Source organism: Notechis scutatus, chromosome 2 (genome assembly GCF_049901735.1).
Source record: "Notechis scutatus isolate UNSWTSFEM ecotype Mainland chromosome 2, rNotScu1.2, whole genome shotgun sequence".
Classification (NCBI taxonomy): Eukaryota; Metazoa; Chordata; class Lepidosauria; order Squamata; family Elapidae; genus Notechis; species Notechis scutatus.
In genome coordinates this window covers 143,656,649-143,680,604 of record NC_142010.1, presented here as the reverse complement: position 1 = coordinate 143,680,604, position 23,956 = coordinate 143,656,649, and the positions used below count along the sequence as shown (strand labels likewise).

General features: G+C 41.3%; 1 protein-coding gene across 4 annotated transcripts in view; it reads right to left on the bottom strand.

Annotated features, from left to right (window-relative positions):
* Positions 1 to 201: 201 nt before the first annotated feature.
* STAC3 (SH3 and cysteine rich domain 3) overlaps positions 202 to 23,956 on the bottom strand; it is a 31,340-nt gene continuing 7,585 nt past the window's right edge. For 2 of the 4 annotated variants that reach the window (XM_026673904.2, XM_087956499.1), the window contains exons 3-12: positions 17,528 to 17,783; positions 14,591 to 14,688; positions 9,518 to 9,578; positions 9,325 to 9,416; positions 8,534 to 8,600; positions 6,846 to 6,892; positions 5,506 to 5,597; positions 4,642 to 4,693; positions 3,286 to 3,435; positions 202 to 2,558 (exon numbers count right to left, since the gene is read on the bottom strand). In XM_026673904.2, coding sequence (XP_026529689.1) covers positions 2,460 to 2,558; positions 3,286 to 3,435; positions 4,642 to 4,693; positions 5,506 to 5,597; positions 6,846 to 6,892; positions 8,534 to 8,600; positions 9,325 to 9,416; positions 9,518 to 9,578; positions 14,591 to 14,688; positions 17,528 to 17,783 — 1,014 coding nt within the window. In that variant the 3' untranslated portion in view covers positions 202 to 2,459. The remainder of the gene's footprint in view (positions 2,559 to 3,285; positions 3,436 to 4,641; positions 4,694 to 5,505; positions 5,598 to 6,845; positions 6,893 to 8,533; positions 8,601 to 9,324; positions 9,417 to 9,517; positions 9,579 to 14,590; positions 14,689 to 17,527; positions 17,784 to 23,956) is intronic. The other 2 variants (XM_026673906.2, XM_087956500.1) reach the window with 1 other exon arrangement.

Sequence of the window (23,956 nt, the reverse complement as noted above, 5' to 3'; positions counted from 1 at the left end):
GGGAAACTACAGATACAAGGCTGATGGGATGAGAACACTAGAATGAGAAACTGGCAGCATTGCTACCTTAGCAACATCTTACTCATTTACAGGAGAAAGAAAAGTGCAAGCTGTTATACATGCAGGCACCCAAATGCATATAAAAACCAAGTATGATGTACAGTCGGTTGATAGCAAGATTTAGGAAACATGAACCAAGGAGCGTGTCAGCACAAATTTATTGAGCTTGACTTTTTGTGAAAATAGGTTTGAGTGCATCAGTGTACAAGGAACTCCCAGCATTTGAGAACTCTGCACAATAACATGTATGAGTTACTCTGCAAGGTGTGAACAGGCAGAGTAAACTGATGGGAAAAAGCAAAGAGCTGTAGCAATCATTAACTGAATATACACACTATCTGGACACTAAAATTGCATCACTTGATAGGCATCTAGCTATAATTCCTTGACTATTGACCACGTTGTCTTTATGATAGTTCAATTGCCATCCAAAATGCCTGGAAAGCAACCCATTGCCTAACCTGATTTATAGGGCCTCCTGAATAATTGCCTCCAGTGATCTGAGAAAAAGGTAAAAAAGAGCTTTTTCTCCAGTCCCTTATGAGACAGAGTGTTCAGGAAGGCAGTTTCAAACATTAAAAATACAACCCAATAAAACATTATTTTCATGCCTCTCCCTTTACTAAAGATTTGTCTGTTCCAGATGAATTTTGAGTTTAGACCTCTTTCTATTTTGCATCAAAATCCTGGGAGCGATATACAGATCGGTCAGTGGCCCTCTGATAACCAAGTAGCTTCCCCACTTTACTGAGCTCTTAGGAACTTTGCATGCTCGTATCATATAAACAAACAACGGCATGGCAGCAGAAATGCTGCTTAAAATTAAAACATGTAGCGCATCAGATCTCTGTCATAACTAGAGGCAGAGGAGGGTATAGAAGGAAACAGTGCAAAAATAATAATGACAAAAAGTCTGGGTAGTGGATATTGCAGTACCTGGAGACCGCAGAAGAGAAGAAAAAAAAAATCACAAAATAAAAAAGGCCTGTAAATAAAAGCAGAACAACTATGGCCAAAGAAAGCAAAGATAGTAACAATAATTACAGGGCCCTTGGAGTAATTCCAAAACATCTGGAGCACCACTTGAATGACATCAGCATTAACCAAATCACAATCCATTGCAAAAGGCACAGCATACGTTGCAACAACACCCTTAATATTATTCAACAATTACATCTGCCTATCCCAGGTCCTTGGGAAGAATGCAATGGGTGGACAACAATGCAAAATGCAACCTAAACATCTGGCTACCAACCGTAATTTCATAATAGAAGGAAAGTAGTGGAAGCGGACAAGAGCCAGTCTGGTGCAGTGGTTAAAGCACCAGGCTAAAAACTAGAAGGCTGTGAGTTCTAGTCCCACTTTAGGCACAAAGCTTGCTGAGTGACTTGGGGCCAGTGACTCTCTTAGGAGGCAAGCAAGGGCAAGCTACTTCTGAAAAACTTTGCCAAGAAAAATACAGGCAGTAGACCAGGCAGTTGCCAGGCATCAACAATAGCTTGAAGGCACCAAAACAAGTGGAAGAGGATAACAAAAGTGATATAAATATCAGTTCAATTTAAGGGAGCAGAACAATTTCGTAGCCTCCCAGCAATTGACAGCCAATACAGAAACTGAGGGGTCCTTGAAGCTCTCTCAGCTTGGTTGTTTTCTTGCAGATGTCATTACCCAAACTAGGTAACATCACCAGTGCTACAACTGATGATCTTACCTAGTTTAGGTAATGAAATGTCTTTAAAAAAAAACAAGCTCAAAGAGCACCAAGGACCCCTCAGGTCAACCCTGAGCTACAAATATTCTCTATTAATCCAGAAACTTGCTGCTTTGCATGAACACAGATAGGCAAGTGTGGGATAGAAAAGGGTAACAGATATTGGCAATACATAATTGAATCTAAGCCATCCAAGTAAACTAGGAGCCAGGCCCCCCCTCTGCCAGCAAAGGGACGGCCATATCTTGAAGTACGGTAAATGCATGCACATTGTTAGTGCCACCTACAGGGGAAGGCAGCAGTATCTCTTGCCATTTGTCAATTCTGTCAATCAATTTGTCCAATCACTACTTTCTTTGCAGACCAAGCAGCTTTGGCCACATCCCAGCACCTTCCTGACAGGATCATAAAGGGACAACGACTGAACCCATTCCGGAATCTGCCAGCAGCAAAGTGGAGAGTTGAAGAGAAGCACGGAGTCCTCTCCAAGTGGCAGATAACCTCATTGCCTTGAATCCTGGCTCACGGATGATACAGGCCTTCTTGGGAAGTCTTAGCCCTTGGACCACAGACCTGCAGAAACTCAGCTTCCTTGCAGAGAGGCATTGGCCGCTGGTCATGAACACTCAAACACTCCGGCCTTCTCTGGCCTCGGTTATGAAATCCTTGTGAAGGCCAGGCTTGGACCTCAGATCTCCTGCAAGAAATCCGTGGGGAAGAGTCCCACTTTGCGGCCAGTGTAGACTTTGACATACCCATTCTGCTCCTCTCCTTTCTGTACCACAATCTATAAGAGGATAAGAGACGCTGGATGAGGCAAAATCCGCAAGTAGATTACCATTTTGATGGAAGGAAGGAACGAGGAAGGAATTATTGTGCATTTACGTGGAAGGAAGGAGGAAGGGAGGAATGGGGCTACCAATAAGTAGCACTGGACCTGAACTTATAAAAAAACTCAGAATCACTTGAGGGCCGAATGTTATTTAGACAACGCGTGAAGAAAAGCTGGGTTTTATAACTATCGTGCACCCAGATTCCCCAGATACTCAGTGTAAAAGTAAGTGTGATCAGAGTCCCTTAAACCAGGGGGTCTCCAACCTTGCCAACCTTTGCTGGCTGAGGAATTCTGGGAGTTGAAGTCCACAAGTCTTAAAGTTCCCAAGGTTGGAGACCCCTGCCTTAAACTGTTCTCCTCCTAGCTCGGGCTTATGTGATAATTACCAGATGAAAACTCAACAAAAACCCCACTCCTCAATTTCAGAAAGAATTTGTAGGGGGGAGAAAGTGAAATTGTGCTATTTTAGCATTTGTTTACTTAACTTTTAAATAGTCTGCCAGAAAGGATGGGATATAAGACCAATTTGTGGGAAAATATGTGGCAGTTTTCTGTTGAATGTGACCTTTCAGCTCATGGTGGAAAAATTTGTAAAAGTTATCATTGTTTTTGGCTGTTCAGAACGGGGACGGGGGGGGCATTTATTTATATCTGAATGAAATACTTCAAAGAGACATACCTGATCCTTTTTTAATGTAATCTGACCAATTTCTTTGTTGCCCACAAAGGACCTCAGGACCTTATGCACACGTTCTCCTGCACGCACTCGGATAATGAAGTTTGGTGGAAAGTATCCAATTTTTTCTCCAATCTCCCCAATTTTCTTCCCCTAAGAGGAATGCATGCATGAAGTTACTTTATAAAGAAATAACTTGCCCCCCACCCAATTTCCAATTCTATCACCATGAAACAAAAGAGGATTAACACGAGGGGGGAGGTTTCTTTAAAAAAAAGCAGTGAGGAAAATTGGCAATTTGCAGTGATTCTCTCCTTCAGCACATAAATACACTTTTGCTCTTAAAAAAAGAAGGAAGAGACAAGTAACTAATATTTTGGAACATTAACTCTTGCCAACATGATATATTTTAATTATCCTCATTCCTCAAAACTGACATCAATAATCCTGCAAAATGCTCATTAAGCCATTTTCAGGACAGTAAGTGACTTGCATGTTCTAAATGGGGGACATTTTAAAAATATTGTGAGAGAAAAATGAGTGAATTTTACAAACGGAAATATTCAAAAGGAAAAATACAAAATTAATGCTACTCATGGCTTTTAATCCTTTCATGAAAATATACCGTTTTTAACATTGTCATTCATAACATTTTATTGACAGGGGATGGATTTATATATTTTGTGGTGGAGTAGGCAGCTTATTGATGGTCAGAGACTGGACTGAATATTTTTTAAATGTGCAGAAGGGCATATGATTTGGATAATAATATAATACAAAGCAGGTGGAAATAGGATATTCTGTGGGCCTGCCCCCTTTGTTTGGGCGTCTTAATGATATTATTTAATTTTTAACCCTACCCTGACTACAGCTGCCAAAAACTAGCTGTACAGTTTTGTACAATGTTGAAGCAGAACACACCCAAAGATTTGTAGCAGAGTTCCCAAACACACTCCCCCCCCCCCACTTTCACTCCCTGCCTCCTCAAAACTTAGGAAGAAACTACAATAGAAAGCCCTGGATTTGACATATTTGTGACATGACTCTATTTTTAAAAATATTTGATTTTAATTATATACAGCCCCTGGCCGTTAAATGGTTGCCCACTTCACATTTTCACCCAGTAACTGATTTCTTGGGTGGAGGGGAGCAACATTATTTTGCCAAGTATAGTTAAATCACACAAATGTGCCCCAAGTCACACTGAAGGAAGACTCCAGCTGGGATGCCATAGTAAAAGCTGAAACAGAGGAAATCCCAAATATTTTGCTGATATTTAAAAACTTTTAGATATTAAAAGATCAAGAGCTTTCTTCAAAATGAACAGGCTTAGTCCTGAAAGAAAAACCATCTTCTTACGCGCCACCATTCTTCATTGGAGTCGTCAACAATGGCAACTTTGTCCCCAGGGCTGAAAGAGAACAAGGGCCCAAAGATGAAAATATTGTTGTGAGTCAGAACTGCTGAACAACATGGCTTTCCCAGTTCTGAATATCTGACCAAGAGGGCAACTTCCTCCCATGCTTCATGGTTCTACCACAAATTCAACAAGGTAATGAGATACAAAAGAACCAGAACATCCAGCAGCCTGACAAACGCTCTATTATTCTCTCTCCATCTTGCAACCATTGGTTGGATTCTATATTTATTGTTGCTGGGACGTACATTTGCATTCAGGGTAAACCCTTTTCACTTGTCTCCCAGCCCTTCTCCACAAAACAATATAAAGAAGCTGTCGTGTGAAGATCTACAGTCTTACATGGGATGCATGCCCTGAATTAAAAGGGACACACCAATGCTATTCCAAGAATATCCAATGATATTCTTGAATGAGCAAACTTCCTTCAAGACAAGTTATGTCTTGTTGTTTTATTTGAGTTCTCAGCATTCTCACATTACTCTTCACATTAACGTAAAACCTGCTCAGTGAAGCTTTGAGTTCCAAACCCCTTGTTGTCAATGACTTGTTGAGGGACTATCTTCGTATGCTGCATCCATGCCCCATAGATTACAAATTCTATATATTACTCCATAGGTTACTCCTCAGTCTCTGGAGCATTGAGACTGCACCCGCTTCTACTGACATGACTTTGACAAAATATATCAGAAAGTCAACCCAGACACTTCTATGTTAGGATTTGTTTCTGTAAAGAGAGTGGTTTAGCAAGGTTTGAGGTTGGTGAAGTTCTAATCAATTAAAAACAAGACAACTTCGTTACTCACTGAAAATCCAAGTCGTCCTTCTCCAAGGCTTTGAAGCGATAAAGTGCAATAAAGTAGTGAGACTGTGGGAACCCAGTTTGCTGCTTCTTACTCTGTTCAAAAGAAAAAAGTCAAGTCCCCTTCAAATCAAACTTGACTCTTGGTGACTTATCCATTGCCAGTTTTCTTGGCAATGTTGTGGAAGTGGCAGTTATGGCCCCTTTAGGGATGGTTCTTGGATTTTCAGGCTTATTTGTCACTTGGGCTTCTCAGAAAACTTACATGTAGGTAATAACCATGCCAAGCTAAATTCCACATTAGAAGAAATATTTGTAGCTCAGGGTTGCTGTGGGGTCCTTGATGCTCTCTGAGCTTTGTGGGGTTTTTCTTGCAGACGTTTCATTACCAAACCAGGTAATACCAGTTACCTAATTTGGGTAAAGTATTGGTGATGTTACCCAGTATATTTTGCTCTCAGGTACTCATGATCTTGTCAAAAATCTTGAATGTTGGCAAAACACAAGCTCTTTCTATAGATATCCTCTATAAAATTAGTGTCAGGATGGGCAAGGAATCAAAACAGAGTATTCATAGGTGTACAAATAAATATGTTTATATGGCCAAGAGTATCCATGCATGGATCTCCAAAGTGGATTTAATCTAACTCTGGAAAGCAGGATACCAGGCAAGAACTTAGGGCTGAGCTATTCAAAATCTTGTAGCTACCCAACCTTACATCTCTACAAATAGAGTCCATGGGTCTTTCTGTGGACCTAGGCAAGGCTTTCTAATCCTCAGTTATCTGGCACAAGTAGTAACAAAGCCATCGCCTTCCATTATATTTTATGCATAAATATGGAGGTGATAGAGAGTAGATTTTCTGAAATCTATTCTGTTGATATGCTCAAAATGTACTGTATGCCAACTTCTTTAAGTGTATATGAATGGTTAGTAGAATCTGATTGGTGGAATCTGAGGCCATATGCAATAAAGCAAGCAAGCACACTGGGAGTCTCAAATTTTGACCTTGAGTTTTTGACCTTGAGAGAATATATATACATGAATTGAGTGGCTTGTCTATGTACCATTTCCTCTCCCTCCCCGCTCCATGCAGTTCTTTCTACTAATGTGATTTGTGCAGGAAAAAAAGAAAACGCGGAGTTGACTATGCAGGGGAAAAAATAGCATGCAACCATTTGAATAATCAGAGGGGGCAGGTGAAGAAAAGTGACTTGCAAGAGCATCACACACTTGTAGGATTTGGAGACAAGAAAGCATGCAGTCATTGTGTTCAATCTGGAAACCAGCAAGCACATTCCTTCCCTCTTCCCCTCCCCCATGCAAGAGTGAGGGGCAAGCACCTTGTCATCCGGGGTATTCTTCTCTGCTTTCTGCCTTTCTGGGTTTCCTGGAGTCAAAACAAACAAGCAAGCAAGTGAAATTCAGATGGGATGAAATACAGGTAATCCTCGAGTTACTACAGTTCACTTAGCAACTATTCGAAGTTATGGCACAACCCCCCACCAACTTTGGACGCAGTTCCGAAGTTATGAATGCTGCCGCACCATGGCAGTCATTCACCTTTACGAACAACCACAGAGGCTCTGCAGCATTCACCTCACCTATCCCCGCCCGCGCGGTCTCCTCAGGTACTGGGCCCGTAAATACTCACCTTGTGAAGATCTAACAAGCCTTAGGTTTCTTGGCCTGCTTTAGTGCTTCAGGCCTTTGGTGCATTTGCAGAGAATGGAGGCCTAAAGTAATTCGCAGAGAATGGAGGCCTAAAGTAATTCGCAGAGAATGGAGGCCTAAAGTAATTTGCAGAGAATGGAGGCCTAAAGTAATGCAAGATCACATGAGATCAGTAGCGCGAGATCGTGCGCTACTGGTCTCGCATGATCTCAGGGTACTTTAGGTCTCTGTTCTCTGCAAATGGAGGCCCGAACGAGATCTGCGGCAAAAGGCTTCCAAAGCCTTCCCTCCATTTGCAAAACCTTTTGACATCTTTGGAAAAAGCCTTCGCTGCTGAGAATGGAGGCCCAGAGGGACATGTATGCCCCTCTCAGGCTCCATTCTTGTCAGCAAAGGGCTTCTTGGAAAGAAAACTGGGCCCTATAGGGACATAATCTTTCATCCTTTCAGGCCTCAGCAAGCCTTTGCTCAAGGTGAAACCGGGGCAAAGAGACTGGAGAGGAGACAGCTCCCTTAATCATGGAGATCTATGTATGGCAAGTGACCCTGTCAGGCAGGATGAGTGGTGGAGGGAAGCATGAGATATCTCAATGGGTTGAGGGTGGCCTTGGATAGTCGGAAGTACTAGCCACCCTACTGTCTTTTCCTACCCTGAGATGCCTCATGCACTTAACAACCCGCACATTTGATTAGCAAATGTGTGGGCGAAAGCAGGGGGTGATCATGTTCCAGTTACATGATTCACTACTTCAAATCCTCAGGTTGTGAATGTAATTGGCAAGCTCCATTACATTTGTACTTCGAGGACTACCTTTTATGGAGAAAAGCAGAATTCAGACAGGTTCCCTTCTCCCAGGGCATTGAAAATAAAATGCCACAATTTTCCTAGTTTTTTTTTTTCAAGGCCTAAAAAGAAAGTTATTCATAAATTAACTCTCCCCCGCCCGTCTCCGCTTTTCTTGTATTCGTCTTCCTTCCTTTCCCTGCTTACAGCAGTTACAAATGTAGATGTTCTTTTTTTTTTCTGACCGTGATTCATTACTTTCATTTCAGTTTATATTTGCATTTTTTACTTAAAAGATAAAGCTTAGCCAACAGCAACACCTAGGTGAACTTCACTCAAAAACATAAACAGAATCACACCTGGTTACAGTTGAGCAACATCTGGAGAGCTATCAGTTGCCTTTCCTGAGATGTCATATGGCAAAAACTTTTAATTTGTGAGCACCAGGGGTTTCCTTTTTGGTGATCTTCTTGCTTCTTTTGTATTTTGTTTATTCGAGCAATATTTTCTTAACAGATGTTTAGACTCTGGATCCCAGAGACAACAGATTTTCTGAAGTCTGTTAACACTTACCTCCCTCTGGTTTGTCACTTTCTGGTTTGGGGGCTTCAGTTTCTTCTTCCATCATGGCAGCCAAAGGCTAAAATGTAGGAAAGAGCATATATCAGAAAATATTTATTTGACAAAATTTATATACCACCCCAATCAATAAACCTAAGGTGGTACAGAAAAAAAAAATACAATACTGACAAACTCCTATCCTTCGTCTACACTAAACTTCAAACCTTACACGAGATGTCTATGGAGATTTCAGTCATCCAGGTCATGGTTGTCCTAAAGGTGCTTTTTCAAGAGGCGATTAGGCTTTCTGGTTTTTCTTTGAAGACATTTCGCTTCTCATCCAATAAGTGGATGATGTGCAATGGAAGAATTTGTACTCCTTGCAGTCCCAGCCAACACGAGTAATGGAGAGTCTAGAAATAGCTGGAATGCTACTACAGGTGGCATGGTGGTACAGTGGTTGGAATGCAGTATTGCAGAATAACTCTGCTGACTGCCAGCCAACTGCCAGCAGTTCGATCCTGAGCTCCTCAAGGTTGACTCAGCCTTCCATCCTTCCATGGTCAGTAAAATGAGGACCCAATCTAGGGGTGGGGGTGGGGGGGCAATAGGCTGACTCTATAAACAGCTTAGAGGAGGCTGTAAAGCACTATAAAGCAGTATATAAGTCTGAGTGCTATTGCTACATGTGGTCAATGTTAGCTTTAGAATTACTTCTATCATCATCCATTATTCCAGCTTGGATAAGCCTCCTATGCGCCACCCTTTTTTGTTGTGATGTTTTCATCAGACTGGTTTCCTACATTTTTTTTGTTATCCTGCCCTTTCTTGCGCTCCTTGTTTGCCATGATAACACCTGACCGTAGGGTATCGAAGACAGGATCATTTCGGCTAGCTGAGAAATAAACAAAAACAAAAAAAAAGTTGTAAAAGTTACAAAGGTGCTTCTAAGGATAGATGACCAAGAATAAAAGCCTTATTGGGTGACTGACTTACCACCCGAGAGTTGTTGGGCACTGTACAATGGAGAGCTGTAAGCACGGCGGAAACCTGGAGGCTGAAGAGTAAACGGTAAAGATTATACACCATCAAGAATGTTGGGAAAAGGGGACAAAGTCCATTTTTCTCCCAAATGATGGAGCTTGGTGACAGAGGCAGCTATTATCCTTGAAAAGAAACTCTAGCCTTAGTCTAATGCTTGTTTTATAAATAACACTACGTAGCAAACATTTTCATAAGATGCAGAAAGAGTTCTTCTGCTGATTTATCAAAAAGACTAACAAAGCCAGTATGGACAAAATGCGGAGTTTCCCAAAACTTTGGCAGTAGCCTCTTTCCTAAACTTGACACTTTATTATAATTTTCAGGATGATGGAAATGGGAACTCATTAAATGCATAAAAGATTAGTTCACTGCATGTATTGAATATACTTTAATTTTATTTTTGTCCTCTTCTAGGGCAAAAATTATTTATGACTATTTCTAGTCACCTTGGCAGAGCAGCCCCTGGTATTTTACTTTTTTATGACTTATCACTTTGTTTGTTTGTATATATGCTGAGAGCTTATGCGCCGGAGACAAATTCCTTGTGTGTCCAATCACACTTGGCTACTAAAGAATATTCTATTATCCGTTGCCCTTGAAAAAGATAGTGTGTGTTCTGCAATATGGAGACTACAGTATTGTGAAATCCCAAATTAGAAAGAGAAGATCCCTGGTTGCAGCTGCTTTTTGCATTTCAATAATCAGAAAAAGCTAGCTCCTATTGATTGGACCTGCTAAAGAGAAACTAATTGACTGGCTTCACTCACATGACCTGTGTTGTTGTTCTCCAGGGGCGTCAAACTCAAGGCCTGTGGGCCGGATCCAGCCCTTGGGGTGCTTAGATCTGGCCCACAGGGCCACCAGGACACTGGGCCCATGGTGCCCCAGCCAGCAAAAACGGAGCTCAGGAGGACCACATGTGTGCTGGAGGCTGTCATAGCAGAAAACAGAGCTTGGGAGCCTGTTTTTGCTGGCAGAGTGCTCCAGCCACCATAGGCGCCCCCAACACGAGTGACATGGAGCTGGCCACGCCCATCCTGGCCACACCCACCCTGACACCCCCGAGGTCAACACAACCCTGATGCAGCCCTCAATGAAATTGAGTTTGGCATCCCTGTTCTAAGCTAAAACTGTCTCAGTTATGTTTGTTCTCATTTATGTCATCTGATTCACTGTGGTCCTGAATGGCTAAGGTCATAGAAAAAAATGGCACCCCAAAGCCCAAATGACTGCATATAATGCTTGAAAAAATGAAAAAAAAAAGTTATTTTCTGGGGAACCATTTGGTCTTCTGCAAACACATGAAAAATGTTCATAACCGAACTTTTAGTAAAAAGCTATTTATAAAGAATATGTTACTAGCTGCTTCAGTTTTTAATAATATACAAAATATACTGGGTAATTTGTTAGCTTACTCACCCACTGCTCTCCTCCAATTCTGCAGTTCGGGAATTGTGGCTTTAATCTATCAAAGGCAATGCGCTGAATCTACGCTAAGAATTGGAATCCATTTTTCAAAAGTATAAAGTCCATTGTAGGGCCAATAAGTGTACTTTTTCTCCCACAAGAATAATTTCCAATTGAAAAATAATGCAATCCCTGTACACACCGTAATGACTGCACATTTCTACTTTTTATTCTGGCCCATGGAGAGGCAATGGCATACATCTATTTGAGACAGTCACTTCCAGAGATTGATATTCTGATTGTGCATTATTTTATCCATGTAGAATAAGTGTAGCAAAGTAGCTCTTAAATCAAGGTGCCCTACTTAAAATTCTTGCAGCACCATAGACCCCAGGGTTGATTTGGATCAGATACCAACAACAGTACTGGATATAAATGCAAGAAGATATGATGCAAGATAAAAATGGCATCTCTTACATGTAATCATTTAGAGGCTTCAAGGCAAGTAGAGCTGATGAGTAAGATTACAACATACACATTCATCCATGAATGCCACCCACGCATACAACTGTTGCAGCGGAGAGAAGCTATGTTCCTGGCTCTGATTTCAGAAATCTTACCCAGGTTTGTTGTTTCTCACCTACTAGCGGTAGAGAGGTAGTTTGATATAGTGGTTAAGGTATCAGGTAAGAGACCATGAGTTCTAGTCCTGCCTTAGGCATGAAGCCAACTGGGTGGTGTTGGGCCAGTCCTTCTCCCTCAGCCTTAGGAAAGAAGCAAGGCCAAATTGCTTCTGAAATCTTGCCAAGAAAACTGCAGGGACTTCCCTAGACAGTTGTTAGGTGTCAAAACCTGGCTCAAAGGCAGGGGTGGGATTCAATTTTTTTAACAACCGGTTCTATGGGCATAGCTTAGTTGGTGGGCATGGCTTGGTGGTAATGTGACTGGGTGGGCATGGCCAACTCAACATCACTCACATCGAGGCATGCATCTCCTCGCCTGGCCTCTCATGACTGTGGGGATGCTTCAACAGTCGTAAGTGTGAAAAATGGTTATGTCACTTTTTTCAGTGCCATTGTAACTTTGAATGGTCACTCCACACAAGAAAAGTACCAGCAAAGGAGGGGGGAAAACTCCAGTCATTCCTGTCTTGCCAAGAATGTAATAAGAGTTAACGGAGAGGCAGTTTCTGTAAGCAACACCAGAATGTTTCCTTCCTGCCTTCCTTACAGGATTAGGCCAGTAATTTCTTCTAACAACCGGTTCTCCGAACTGCTTAGAATGTTAACAACCGGTTCTAGCGAATAGGTGCGAACCTGTAGAATCCCACCCCTGCTCAAAGGCACACAGAACAGACACACACACACACACACACAACTCATAGCAGTGAGGAAATAGCAATCTCATGGTCAGAGTTTTGGGAAGTTCCTTCCATATTTACCAGACGCGACCACTGGTAGAAACAGAAACAGAAACAGAAACAGAAACTCAGTCATATCCAGTAATAAGTTTCCTTCTTACCTTGTCTAGTCAACAGATTTTTAGCCACTCTTTTCACAACATTGAGCACTGGAGGCACAAGATCTGTGTTTAGGTAACAATTCTATCTGGCTTGAGATCTATTGTTTCTGTCAGTCAGTTTTCCTAAATACAAACTCCATGGAGGGGAACTGGCTCCGACTCAACCTTGGCAGGACAGAGTGACTATGGAGTTTTGACCTTCTAGGCTCTCCCCCAAAGTCATCTTTGATTCTGGATGGGGTGGCACTTTTCCAGACTCAGTTGGTGTGAAATTTGAAGGCCTCCTGAATTCATAGCTTCTGCTTGAAGAGCAGGAGGCAGCAGGTGTTAGAGGGGCTTTTGTACAGCGTCATCCAGTGTACCAATTGCACCCTTTCCTGGATTAGGAAGCCTTGCTTATAGTTACTCATGCCCTTGCTCAGCTCTCATTTGAATTACTGCCATGCCCTCGACATGGGGCTGCTCTTGAAGACCACCCAGAAACTTCAACTAGTCCAGAACATGGCAGTGTATATGGTGATGGGTGCCCCTAGGTTTGCCCATGGAACACCTCTGTTGTGTGAGCTGTGTTGGCTTCGAATTTCATTCTGGGTACAAGTCAAAGTTCTAGTCATCACCTTTAAAGCCCTATATGGCCCAAGGCCAGATTATCCACAAGACCATCTTTCTCTAAACTCATCTACTTGTCTTACCAGATCAGGCATGCTTCTAGTCTCTTAGATCAAGGGACTTCAAACTTGGCAAGTTTAAGACTTGTGGACTTCAACTCCCAGAATTCCTGAGCTAATATGACTAGAGGAGGAATTCTGGGAGTTGAAGTCTACAAGTCTTAAGGCCAGGGGTGGGATTCTACCAGTTTGCACCTATTCGCTAGAACCGGTTGTTAACATTCTAAGCAGTTTGGAGAACCGGTTGTTAGAAGAAATTACTAGCCTAACCCTGTAAGGAAGGCAGGAAGGAAACATTCTGGTGTTGCTTACAGACACTACCTCTCCATTAACTCTTATTACATTCTTGGCAGGACTAGATTTCCTGTCTCAGGAACTTCTCTGGAGTTTTTTTCCCTTCCTCTGCTGGTACTTTGCTTGTGTGGAGTGACCGTTCAAAGTTACAATGGCACTGAAAAAAGTGACTTATGACCCTTTTTCACATTTACGACTGTTGCAGCACCCCCACAGTCATGAGAGGCCAGGCGAGGAGATGCGTGCCTCGATGTGAGTGATATTGAGTTTGCCACACCCACCCAGTCACATGACCACCAAGCCACGCCCACCACCTAAGCCACGCCCACAGAACTGGCTGTTAAAAATTTGAATCCCACTCCTGCTTAAGGCTGTCCAGTTTGAAGACCCCTGCCTTAGATATTGGCATCTTATGGGAGCTAGGAAACCTGCCTTTTCCATGGTGGGCTCTGCCGATGGAACATTCTTTCCCCCTGAAATTTGGCATCACTTTTTTTGTGTTTTTAATGCACTGAGGTTTTACAGTCTTAATAAATTTTTATGTTGTTTTCATGTTTTATTAGGAGCTGCCCAAAGCTTGTTATAAGATAGGTCATCATATCAGAGTTTTAAATTAACAAATTATTTTAAGTTTCTTATTGGTAGCCATGCTATAGACTTCATGAAATAGGTATTTTTTTTAATCATCAAATACTGATGGATCCAAAACCAGATTAAATAGCTTTGTTTCCTCATTTCTTTAAAAGACACTCTTGCAATATTCTCTGTTTTGCTAATTAAAATGTATTAACCGCAGCTATATACTTCATCCCAACCTGGATCCAACGATAATACACACACACACACAAAAACCAATTTTAGCTAATTATATTCTAGTTGTGAGCACTCAGCTTGTAACAGTCAGGTTCTTGAGCATACAGCTTTTGTTACACTTATGATTAAAAACTACTGGGGGTAAAATCCTACCCTTTTCAAAGTAGCATGCCTTTCTGGAAAAAGTTATCCCCTTCTACATCTCAGTGCTGTCTCAGTGTCGTCTACATAATGGAGCAAGCGCAGAACCAAAACTGCAGCTTGCCATATCAAATCATGTTAGGGACAGCAATCAGCAGAGGCCTCAGAAGAGGCGACTTACTATCTTGCCAAAGCAGCGCTGAAATTCCACATAACTTTGGCAGTGATGATGGATGTGAGTTTTGCAGTTCTTGCATTTCAAGCCATATTTGTTGTTGACTGCAAAGAAAAGAAAGGCAATCGATGTCATTATATAGGCCAGGGGGTCTTCAAACTTGACAGCTTTAAGACTGGTGGACTTCAACTCCCAGAATTCCTCCTCCAGTCATGTTAGCTCAGGACTTCTGGGAATTGAAGTCCACCAGTCTTAAACTTGCCTAGTTTGAAGACCCTTGAATAGGCTAAGGAGTCTCTCACACACACCCCTCCCCAGCCCTCATGCCCATTTCTGGAATCAAGCAATAGATAATACCACAGCATGCCTTCTAATTGAGCCAGACCAAAGGTGGTATTCTGCAGGTTCTGACCAGTTCTGGAGAACCAGTGGCGGAAATTTTAAGTAGTTCGGAGAACCGGCAAATTGCCACCTCTGACTGGAGATTTTACAGTCTCCTTCCCCTGCCACGCCCACCAAGCCACACCCACAGAATCGGTAGTAAAAAATTTTGAATCCCACCACTGAGCCAGACAGAAGCCATTTAAAAACATACAAAGAAGCCATTTGTCTCCCAGATGGAGGGGAAATTACTTTTCAGGAAATGACTGCAGGATGAAACATCAGCATTCCCTAAATATGCTTCCTATTGACATTTTAAAAATGTTCTGCCAGAAACCACAAGGAAAAACTCTATGCATGTTCAGTTCTATCAAAAAAACCTGGGGAATCAACTTGGCAATGAAGGATTTCTAGCTTTTTTTAGCTTGAGAGGTCTTCCTGCTCTCCATGTCTTGGCCTCCTGGATAGAAAGAAGCAATAGGAGGCCCACTTCAGTGGTGGGATTCAAAAATTTTTACTACCGGTTCTGTGGGCTTGTCTTGGTAGGCGTGGCAGGGGAAGGATACTGTAAAATCTCCAGTCAGAGGTGGGGTTTGCCGGTTCTCCGAACTACTCAAAATTTCCGCTACCGGTTCTCCAGAACTGGTCAGAACCTGCTGAATACCACCTCTGGCCCACTTGGTTGACCTATGGCCTGGCTTGAGCAAATAAGATATTCCAAGTATAATGCCATGTATTGGGCTACCATTCCCACCATGCTCAGGCATCATGACCAATCTCCACTGTAGATGATAAATGTTTCATGCATTTATGGATTATACCATTGTTTATACCAAACTGGGGAAGTCTGGTATAGTATATTTCCATTTGTTCCTCCTTGGCTCTGATTCCTTGAATCTCCTTCCTGGTTCCTGCTTCTCAGTTTCTGGCCCATTTCTGGCAGCCATCTTCTCTTCAACCCTGACAAATTCTCATTTCTCTTTTAAACAGGGAGGTAAGGATTGACATGTGATTGCCTCCATCACAGACAGTTTGGTTCTATGATCATCAGCATTTTCTCAGCAAAAGGAAATGGGTTTGGTGTAGAGGAAAAAGTAGCTTGGGTTACTTTTAAAAATGGACTAATGGAACGTGTACATCCTAACAATGTTTTGAAAGATAATTTTAAAAAAAAAGTTTAAAAAAAAAGACATCAGGCATACTTTTCCCCCTTCTAGCTTGGCTTTCGATACACCTCTACGGGCAACCATCCTGGAGGTCAAAATTGTGGGTGATTAAAAAGGCCACTGCTTTCAGAACTGAAGAGCTGATAACGCTTGAATTTATACGTAAAGTATTCAAGGACCAAGTGTGGGCAAATGTATCATAATGCAAATGACCCTGATTCCCTACTTATGTACTTATATCAGAACTAATGGCACAAGGGCCTGATTGCATTGTTTGCACAATGACCTCATGATCCACCTGACATCACCTGTAACAGTGGATGTCTATGAGTACATTCTGCCATTCTTTATAGAATGTTCCTCCACATTTCATAGTTTGCTATGAAAGATTGCTAGGGATTTCCTGAATTTTAGCATGGCTGCAAGGGATAACTTACGAGGGGTTTCATTATTCATACGTTTCATTACCCTAATTAGGTAACATCATCAGTGCTAGTAAGGAGTGCTGTTTGCTGTCAGTTTATATTCTGGTGTCTTTCCTGTTTGTGTGAGGGTGTGGGCAGAAAACAACAACTGAATGAAAAACTGCTGATGACCTTCTACCGCTGCACCATAAAGAGTATCTTAACTTACTGCACCTCTGTATGGTTTGCCAATTGCACAGTGGCAGATAAGACAGTACTCCAGAGGATTAACGTCATTGCCCAGATGATCATTGGTTGTCCTCTCCCCTCTTTGGAAGAGCTTTATAGCTCCCACTGCCTTAAGAAAGTTCAGAACATTCTCAAACATCCACCTCATCCTGGGCACCCTGTTTTTGAACTATTACCATCTGGCAGACAGTACAGAACAATAAAAACAAGAACAAATAGGCTGAAAACTAACTTCTATCCCAGGGCAGTAGCTCTTTTGAATTCTGCTGTATAGTGCAATATTAATGCAATATCAGGGGTTTTCAGTTCAATGTATAGAATGTGAAGGATGTGTATTTGTGTTTATTTTCATAGTCATAATGTACACTGAAGATGGTATTTAATTTCATTGTACGAGGTGCAATGACAATAAAGTAAAATAAACTAAACTTAGGGATACTTTGGTTGGGCTAACTATCTACCTAGAGATAACTACCTACATTAAAATTACTAAACAACAACTATGCAAGATGTATATGAGCATATATCATTCTCTGTTTCAACAGTTAGCTTACCATTTTTCCTCTAGACGTAAATCATAATCTATATTTCCTCCCTCCATTTAAGCAACTGTTCTAAAACATATGCCTGTTAGGACTTACTCGGCTTTCAATATATCCCCCTATCCCACTTTTGCTGCTTTTTTCCCCCCAGGCATGATTCATGCATCTTTAACAACTGCGTATGGCATAATAGAAACTCACGGACAATCATGCGGGCACAAACATCACAAAACTTAGGTTTCTTGAAGTAGTGATCCTTGAATTTGTGAGGTTTATCGTTAACAGGTTTTTCCGGCTCAGGTGGTGGCTCAGGCTCTTCCTCATCCTCCTCCACTTCCTCATAGTAGTAGATGGCTCCCCCGGAAGAACTGACCAGCTCCCCGTTGGCTTGGGGCTCCTCTGTGGTAGGCTCCTCCTCCATGGGCTTGCGTTGGAAAAACTGCTTTAGCTTCTGCAACTGAGGGTCCAGGTTGGGATGGGGCAGAATGGGTGGGTGGGGCGGACAATCAGCACTTGATAGATGCCAACCAAGAACCTTGGCAACCAGTGGAATTGGCATGCACACACCCCCAACTTGTCTAGCCCCAAAAGGCAAGAGAATGGAAGAGGGGTTCATGGCAAAAACAGAGAGACAAAAAAAAACCAACAACCCCAATTCCTACTTGTGGAAGTTTTTTTCAAAGAAAATGCAAGCAAAGAAGCAGCAATATTGAACATGCAACTGCATGAAGAGTCCATCATAAAGCTTGTTAATTGTGTGTAGCAGCTTTCTATTCCTAATATTAGCTAATGATAACCCAGCTGTTGGTGTGTACTGGTGTGTTGTAGTGGTAGTAGTAGTAGCCCCCACCATCCTATTATTCTGCAAGATCCTGAAGACCTGCTGGTTGGGTAGGGGACCAGATGGGGAAGTCCACATTAGAGGTGGCTGCCAGATTGATGGCAGACTCCACCTCTCCTCACTTGCTCTCTGTTCTCCACCCATCCATCATTTTGGTTATCATATTGATGTGTTTATTCTCACTGTGTTCCTTTGCCATTGGTTACTCTATTGTTCTATTATTTTACTACTGTTCTCTTTACATCCCTTTTCCTTTTTCTTCCTTTTTATTATTGTAGGCTGCCTAGAGTAATCCCATGGTGAGATATGCAGCAAATAAATGTAACAAATAAGTAAATATTTAGCAGCCTATGTGGCATAGTGGTTAAAGTGCAGTACTGCAAGCTACTTCTGCAGCCAGCTGCCTACATTTTGGCAGTTCAAATCCCACCAGGCTCAAGGTTGACTCAGCCTTCCATCCTTCCAAAGTGAGTAAAATGGGGACTCAAATTGTTGGGACCAATAGGCTGACTCTGTAAACTGCTTAGAGAGGGCTGTAAAAGCACAATAAAGTGGTATATAAGTCTAAGTGCTATTGCTAAATAAATAAAAATAGACTTAGATGGGGAACAGCATGCCATGATAGCATTTCAAGCAGGACTAGCAACCAAATACTGTAAAGATTTGTTAGTTGGTTATCTTTTCAACCAAATAATCAACTATTGCTTATCTACAATTTAATTGTAGATATAGCTAATATAGTTCAAGTCTTTATGTATATTATCTCAATTCAGCAAGCCATAAAAACCTCGCAGAATCATTTACTTGTTTATTAGGCCATCTGATTCTTAAATGATTCTGAGTAACCCATACTAAAAGAAATACAGCTAATCAAAAGAGCAATGCACGAAAATGCTCATATTATACTCATGTTGCACATTAAGAAAGAGATGTTGAAACAGACTTTAACTTAGACAGTTCCAAACTAAGAGACTCTCTTGGCACACTCTTAAATTTAATGGATTATAACGCTCTAGCTTTTTTATTAGTTTAACAAAGCTATTCACTGATTACAGAAATGTATTTTATTTTCACTTTTCATTATACCTTAGCGCAAGGCTGTCAAACTCCCAGCCCACAGGCCGGATGCATCATGCGCTGGCCACCCCCACACCTGGTTTAGCGAAGGGGGGAAAAATCCCAAAACATCATGTGACAACACTGTAAGTTTGACACCCCTGCCTTAGCGTAATCAAACTAACCTTTCACTCCCAGGCCCTCTGCTTAAATGGAGCCACATTGATTAATCAATGGGAGGTTTTGCTTGCTAATCTATTCTATTGGCAAAGCTTTCATGATATACTTTGAGCCTAATGCTGCATGTAGATATACACTATCTCTACCATCGAATTACTAGCAAGGGCATTTGTCAGCTTTGATGAGATTGTAAAAGCTTGTTTCACTTAGCTTAAGTCACAGGATAGACGCGATGCCCATTTCCCTTTGGCTATTTACACCCCACTTCCAAGATGCACATATTAATAGCAGAAGTCAAATTATCCACAGCATTAATTGGCTAATCCATCAGATCAGTTGGAACCGTCTCAGTAATCCATCCTCCTGCTTTGTCCATTAGGCCAGATTTTGTTAGAGAGGTGTCCATGACTTTTAAAATGAATAAATAACACTTACACAGTACAGGTAGTCCTCGGCTTACAACAGTTCATTTAGTGACTGTTCAAAGTTACACAGCAGTGAAAAAAGTGATTTATGACCATTTTTCACACTTACAACTGTTACGGCATCCCCATGGTCACATCATCAAAATTCAGACGCTTGGCAACTGACTCATATTTATGACCGTTGTAGTGTCCTGGGGTCATATGATCCCCTTTCACGATCTTCTGACAAGCAAAGTCAACGGGGAAGGCCAGGTTCACTTCACAACCGTGTTACTGACATGACAATTGCAGTGATTTACTTAACAACGGTGGCAAGAAATTTGTACAATGGGGCAAAACTCAGTTAACAACTGTCTCACTTACCAACATAAATGTTGGGCTCAGTTGCAGTCGTGAGTCAAGGACTACCTGTATACACTGGGAAAATACTCAGAAAGGCAGACAGACTAACTGAGGAAAGCTTCTGGATAATTCTTCAGTTCATGACGCTCTGTACAGCGGTAGTGAGAGAGGGAGCTGGCTCACCCCACCTGAGAAAGTAAACTCCAGTACGTTCAAAGAGGAGCAAGTAAGATGATCAAAGGCCTGGAAACTAAATCATGTGAAGAACGGCTGCAGGTTTTGGGGTTTGGCTGTAACTCTTTTGAATTCTACTGTATAGTGAGTGCAGTGTTGATGCGGTGTCGGGGGTTTTCTGTTCAATGTGTGGAGGGTGAAGGATGTATGTTTGTGTTTATTTTCATGGTCATGATGTGCACTGAAGATGGTGTTTGATTTCGTTGTATGAGGTGCAATAAAATAAAATAAAATAAAGAAAAGAAGAATTAGGGGGTGGCATGATAGCAGTATTCCAGTATTTGAGGGGCTGCCACAAAGAAGAGGGGGTCAAATTATTCTCCAAAGCACCTGAAGGGCAGGACAAGAAATAATGTTTGGAAACTAACCAAAGAGAGAAGCAATCTGGAATTAAGGGGAAACTTCCTAATAGGAGAATTAACCAGTGGAACAGCTTTGTCTCCAGAAATCATGGGGGCTCCATCACTGCAGGTGTTTAAGAAGCGACTAGACATTGTCTGAAATGGTATAGGCTTTCTTGGTTGAACAGGGGGCTGGACTAGAAGACCTCCAAGGTCCCTTCCAGCTCTGTTCTATTCGAAGTCCTTGTTGCAGTACACATTTATACTCTGATGTACTCCTATTGTCCTATCTAAATTATTGGTACAGTAACTTATTTCCACAAGGGTTATGGTCATCTTGACCTTGAGCACAGCCCTCTGTGTAAGATCTGAGGCAGGAGGATGGTTTACTGGCTGAGATATTGCTCTTGTACTGAGCAGGACAGTCAAAGCAGCAGAGGACAGAGGATTCCTGGGAAAGGAACAAGTTGAAAATTCCAGAGTCAGCAAGGAGAAAGCAATGGATGACATGCAGCTCAACTCCTGAGGCTAAAGGATGCTAATATATGTCTCAGGGGGAAAGCAGCAAATCATTTGCCTGCGTATATTTATTATTTATTCATATTCGGGGGGTGGGGTCAACTGAGATCCTGAAAGTGGGCAGTTTAATGAAATGCAGAAATCCTTGCAGCATTGGTGCTCTTGCAGCAGGCTTCTGGCAACAGAGAACATACGATTTTACCCAACACACAACACTCTGCCCAGCATTTTTAAGAACAAAATATGAGAATGTAGATCATGTACCAAGCAAACAGCTTTCTGTATGCCTGAGCAATATTTCTATCTGTGTTATTCTGAAGGTTCTCCTGACTGGGTTGAAAGGACTTCATTCCTAAGTTCTCTTTCTTAGGTGAGATTTCTGGCACTATATGCATAGCATGTGCTGTGTTTAACCGCTGAATAAATAGCAAAGGGTTGGTTGGGTTTGCAAATCTTACTAAGTCAGAAACCAACCAAATACATTTTTGGTTTAGTGAACTGTCTGAATCAGGTCACAGATTTGCCTTCAGCACTTTCCACTTCAGGTCCGACTGCTTATATCACTTCCAATTCAGGTCTCCAAAGTCCTACTAATTCAATCTTCTACCTAAAGTCTGCGTGAAAAGGGGGCTTGTAAGTCTTGTGACAAATACCTTCAGTTCTCCTCTCACCCCGCAGTCAGTGGCAATTGCCCTGTGCAGTCATAATAGTTCGTGATATTTTGAGCTTACCAATCTGTTGCCAGGGAAATGACAGGTTTTACCTTAACAGAAGACCCCAAGGCATGTAACAAGAACGAGTTACACTACTCATCCATCACAGTTATTCCTCGATGAACAGAGTGACAAATGGAGAATCTCTCCCTGGTACAAATCTGACTCATACAATTAATTCACTAGCTGAGCATGGACAAACCATTTTTAGCTTTTACCAACTCTTACCTGAAATACAGGTATCAGAACAATGGTCCGATTTAAAGGGCTTATTGTAAGCATCGTGAAGGATGTGCATGAAACACTTTCTCAAAATTACTTATGAATATTAGGGATACAGGTGCCAAATATTTGGTCTAGTGGTTAAGGTACCAGGCTAGAAAATAGGAAATTGTGAATTCTAGACCTGCCTTAGGCATAAAAGCTGGCTGGGTGACTGCAGGTCAGTCACTCTCTCTCAGCCCAACCCATCTCACATAGTTATTGATATGGGGAAAATAGGAGGAAGAAAAAGGAATATTAGGTATGTTCCCCACCTTGAGTTATAAAAATAATAAAAGCAGGATAAAAAAAATCTTTAAAAATAGAGAGAGAAGTGAGAAGATTAGATTGCCAAATATATTTCTAATAGGAACCCACATTTTATAAACTTGACTTAATTATTTTAGTTCATATTCTTGTTGTACTTTCACTTATTATCCTATGTCATTTTAATTTTATTAAATGTATTTATTATTAAGAATTGGAAAACAGTTCTATTGAGTGGAAGGTCATTGTTCTGATTCCACTGATGCAGAATGCAAACTAAAAATTACCCTGTTGCCTAAAACTACACAATAATGCCACCATCTGAAATCAGCATCCAACACTCTTTTTGCAAGTTACCTAAGATCTGCTAGAGACCAGTGAAAGTGCTTTAAGTTATTTTACCACTATGACTTTGGCATCTCAGTTAAGTAAATGGACCCAACACCAAACTATTATTGACCTAACAAATAATATGTCACTTGATAGTTGGAATTCCTTCTCTTCTATGGAATGGAATACCTATCAGAATAGGACAGATAGAGAAAAACAGCACAAGAAATAGAAGCAGTTTTTCAACTTGGAGAAAGGCAGAGTTCAGACTTATGAGTTTAGCTGGCTTAGAAGCAGTTGATGGAGTAACATTCAATTTCAGACCTGCATCCTGATTTGCTGGGTTTCTGAATATTATTTTAAATGCAGGAGCTGAATAGGATGCACAGATAAGAATATAAATTAACCACCAATTGCCATGGGTCATAGGCTTATTTGATATAGCATAGGCTGATTTAATCCAGCATTTTTAGTGGATCCATAATCAATAGTGGTTTCACATATTGCAACCTCACAGACAAGAATGTGTGTATCCAATGATTCACTTTTCTAATATTTACACTCCCGTGCTAATGTTCAGAACTCACAGAAAGAAATCATGCCTTTATCCAAAACCCAGCTCATCTTTCCACATGAAATTCCTCATAGATAAGCTTGTTAAACGTCTTCATAATATCAAAACTTATCAATTCTCTGCAGCTTTCCGGAATTCCATGAACCTTTAAAAGATTACAGCAATTATGCAGCTTAAATATATTTGAATGTTTCACCAGGACAGATATCCACCAGTACAGAAATCTGATCGCCTTTTTGCAAAGTTCCAAGGTGCTGTGCAGTTTTCAAACAGGTTGCAATTTCATTCCTAGATATAATTTTGCCGCTTAAATAGGATTTGGAAGTGTGCTTCTTGAACAGCAGGTTTCCATACGTACCCATAACCCTTTTTTTAAAAAAGCAATGTGAATTCTTAAGTTTGTACTGGCAACTTCAATGTCAAACAATACTGGTACCTGGATTTGAAAGACCATCATATAGAAATGAGGCAAAGATTTGCTCAGTTCTGCTCTAGAGTTAGGATTAGATTTAATGAGTTTAAACTACCAGATGACGATATTGTTTTG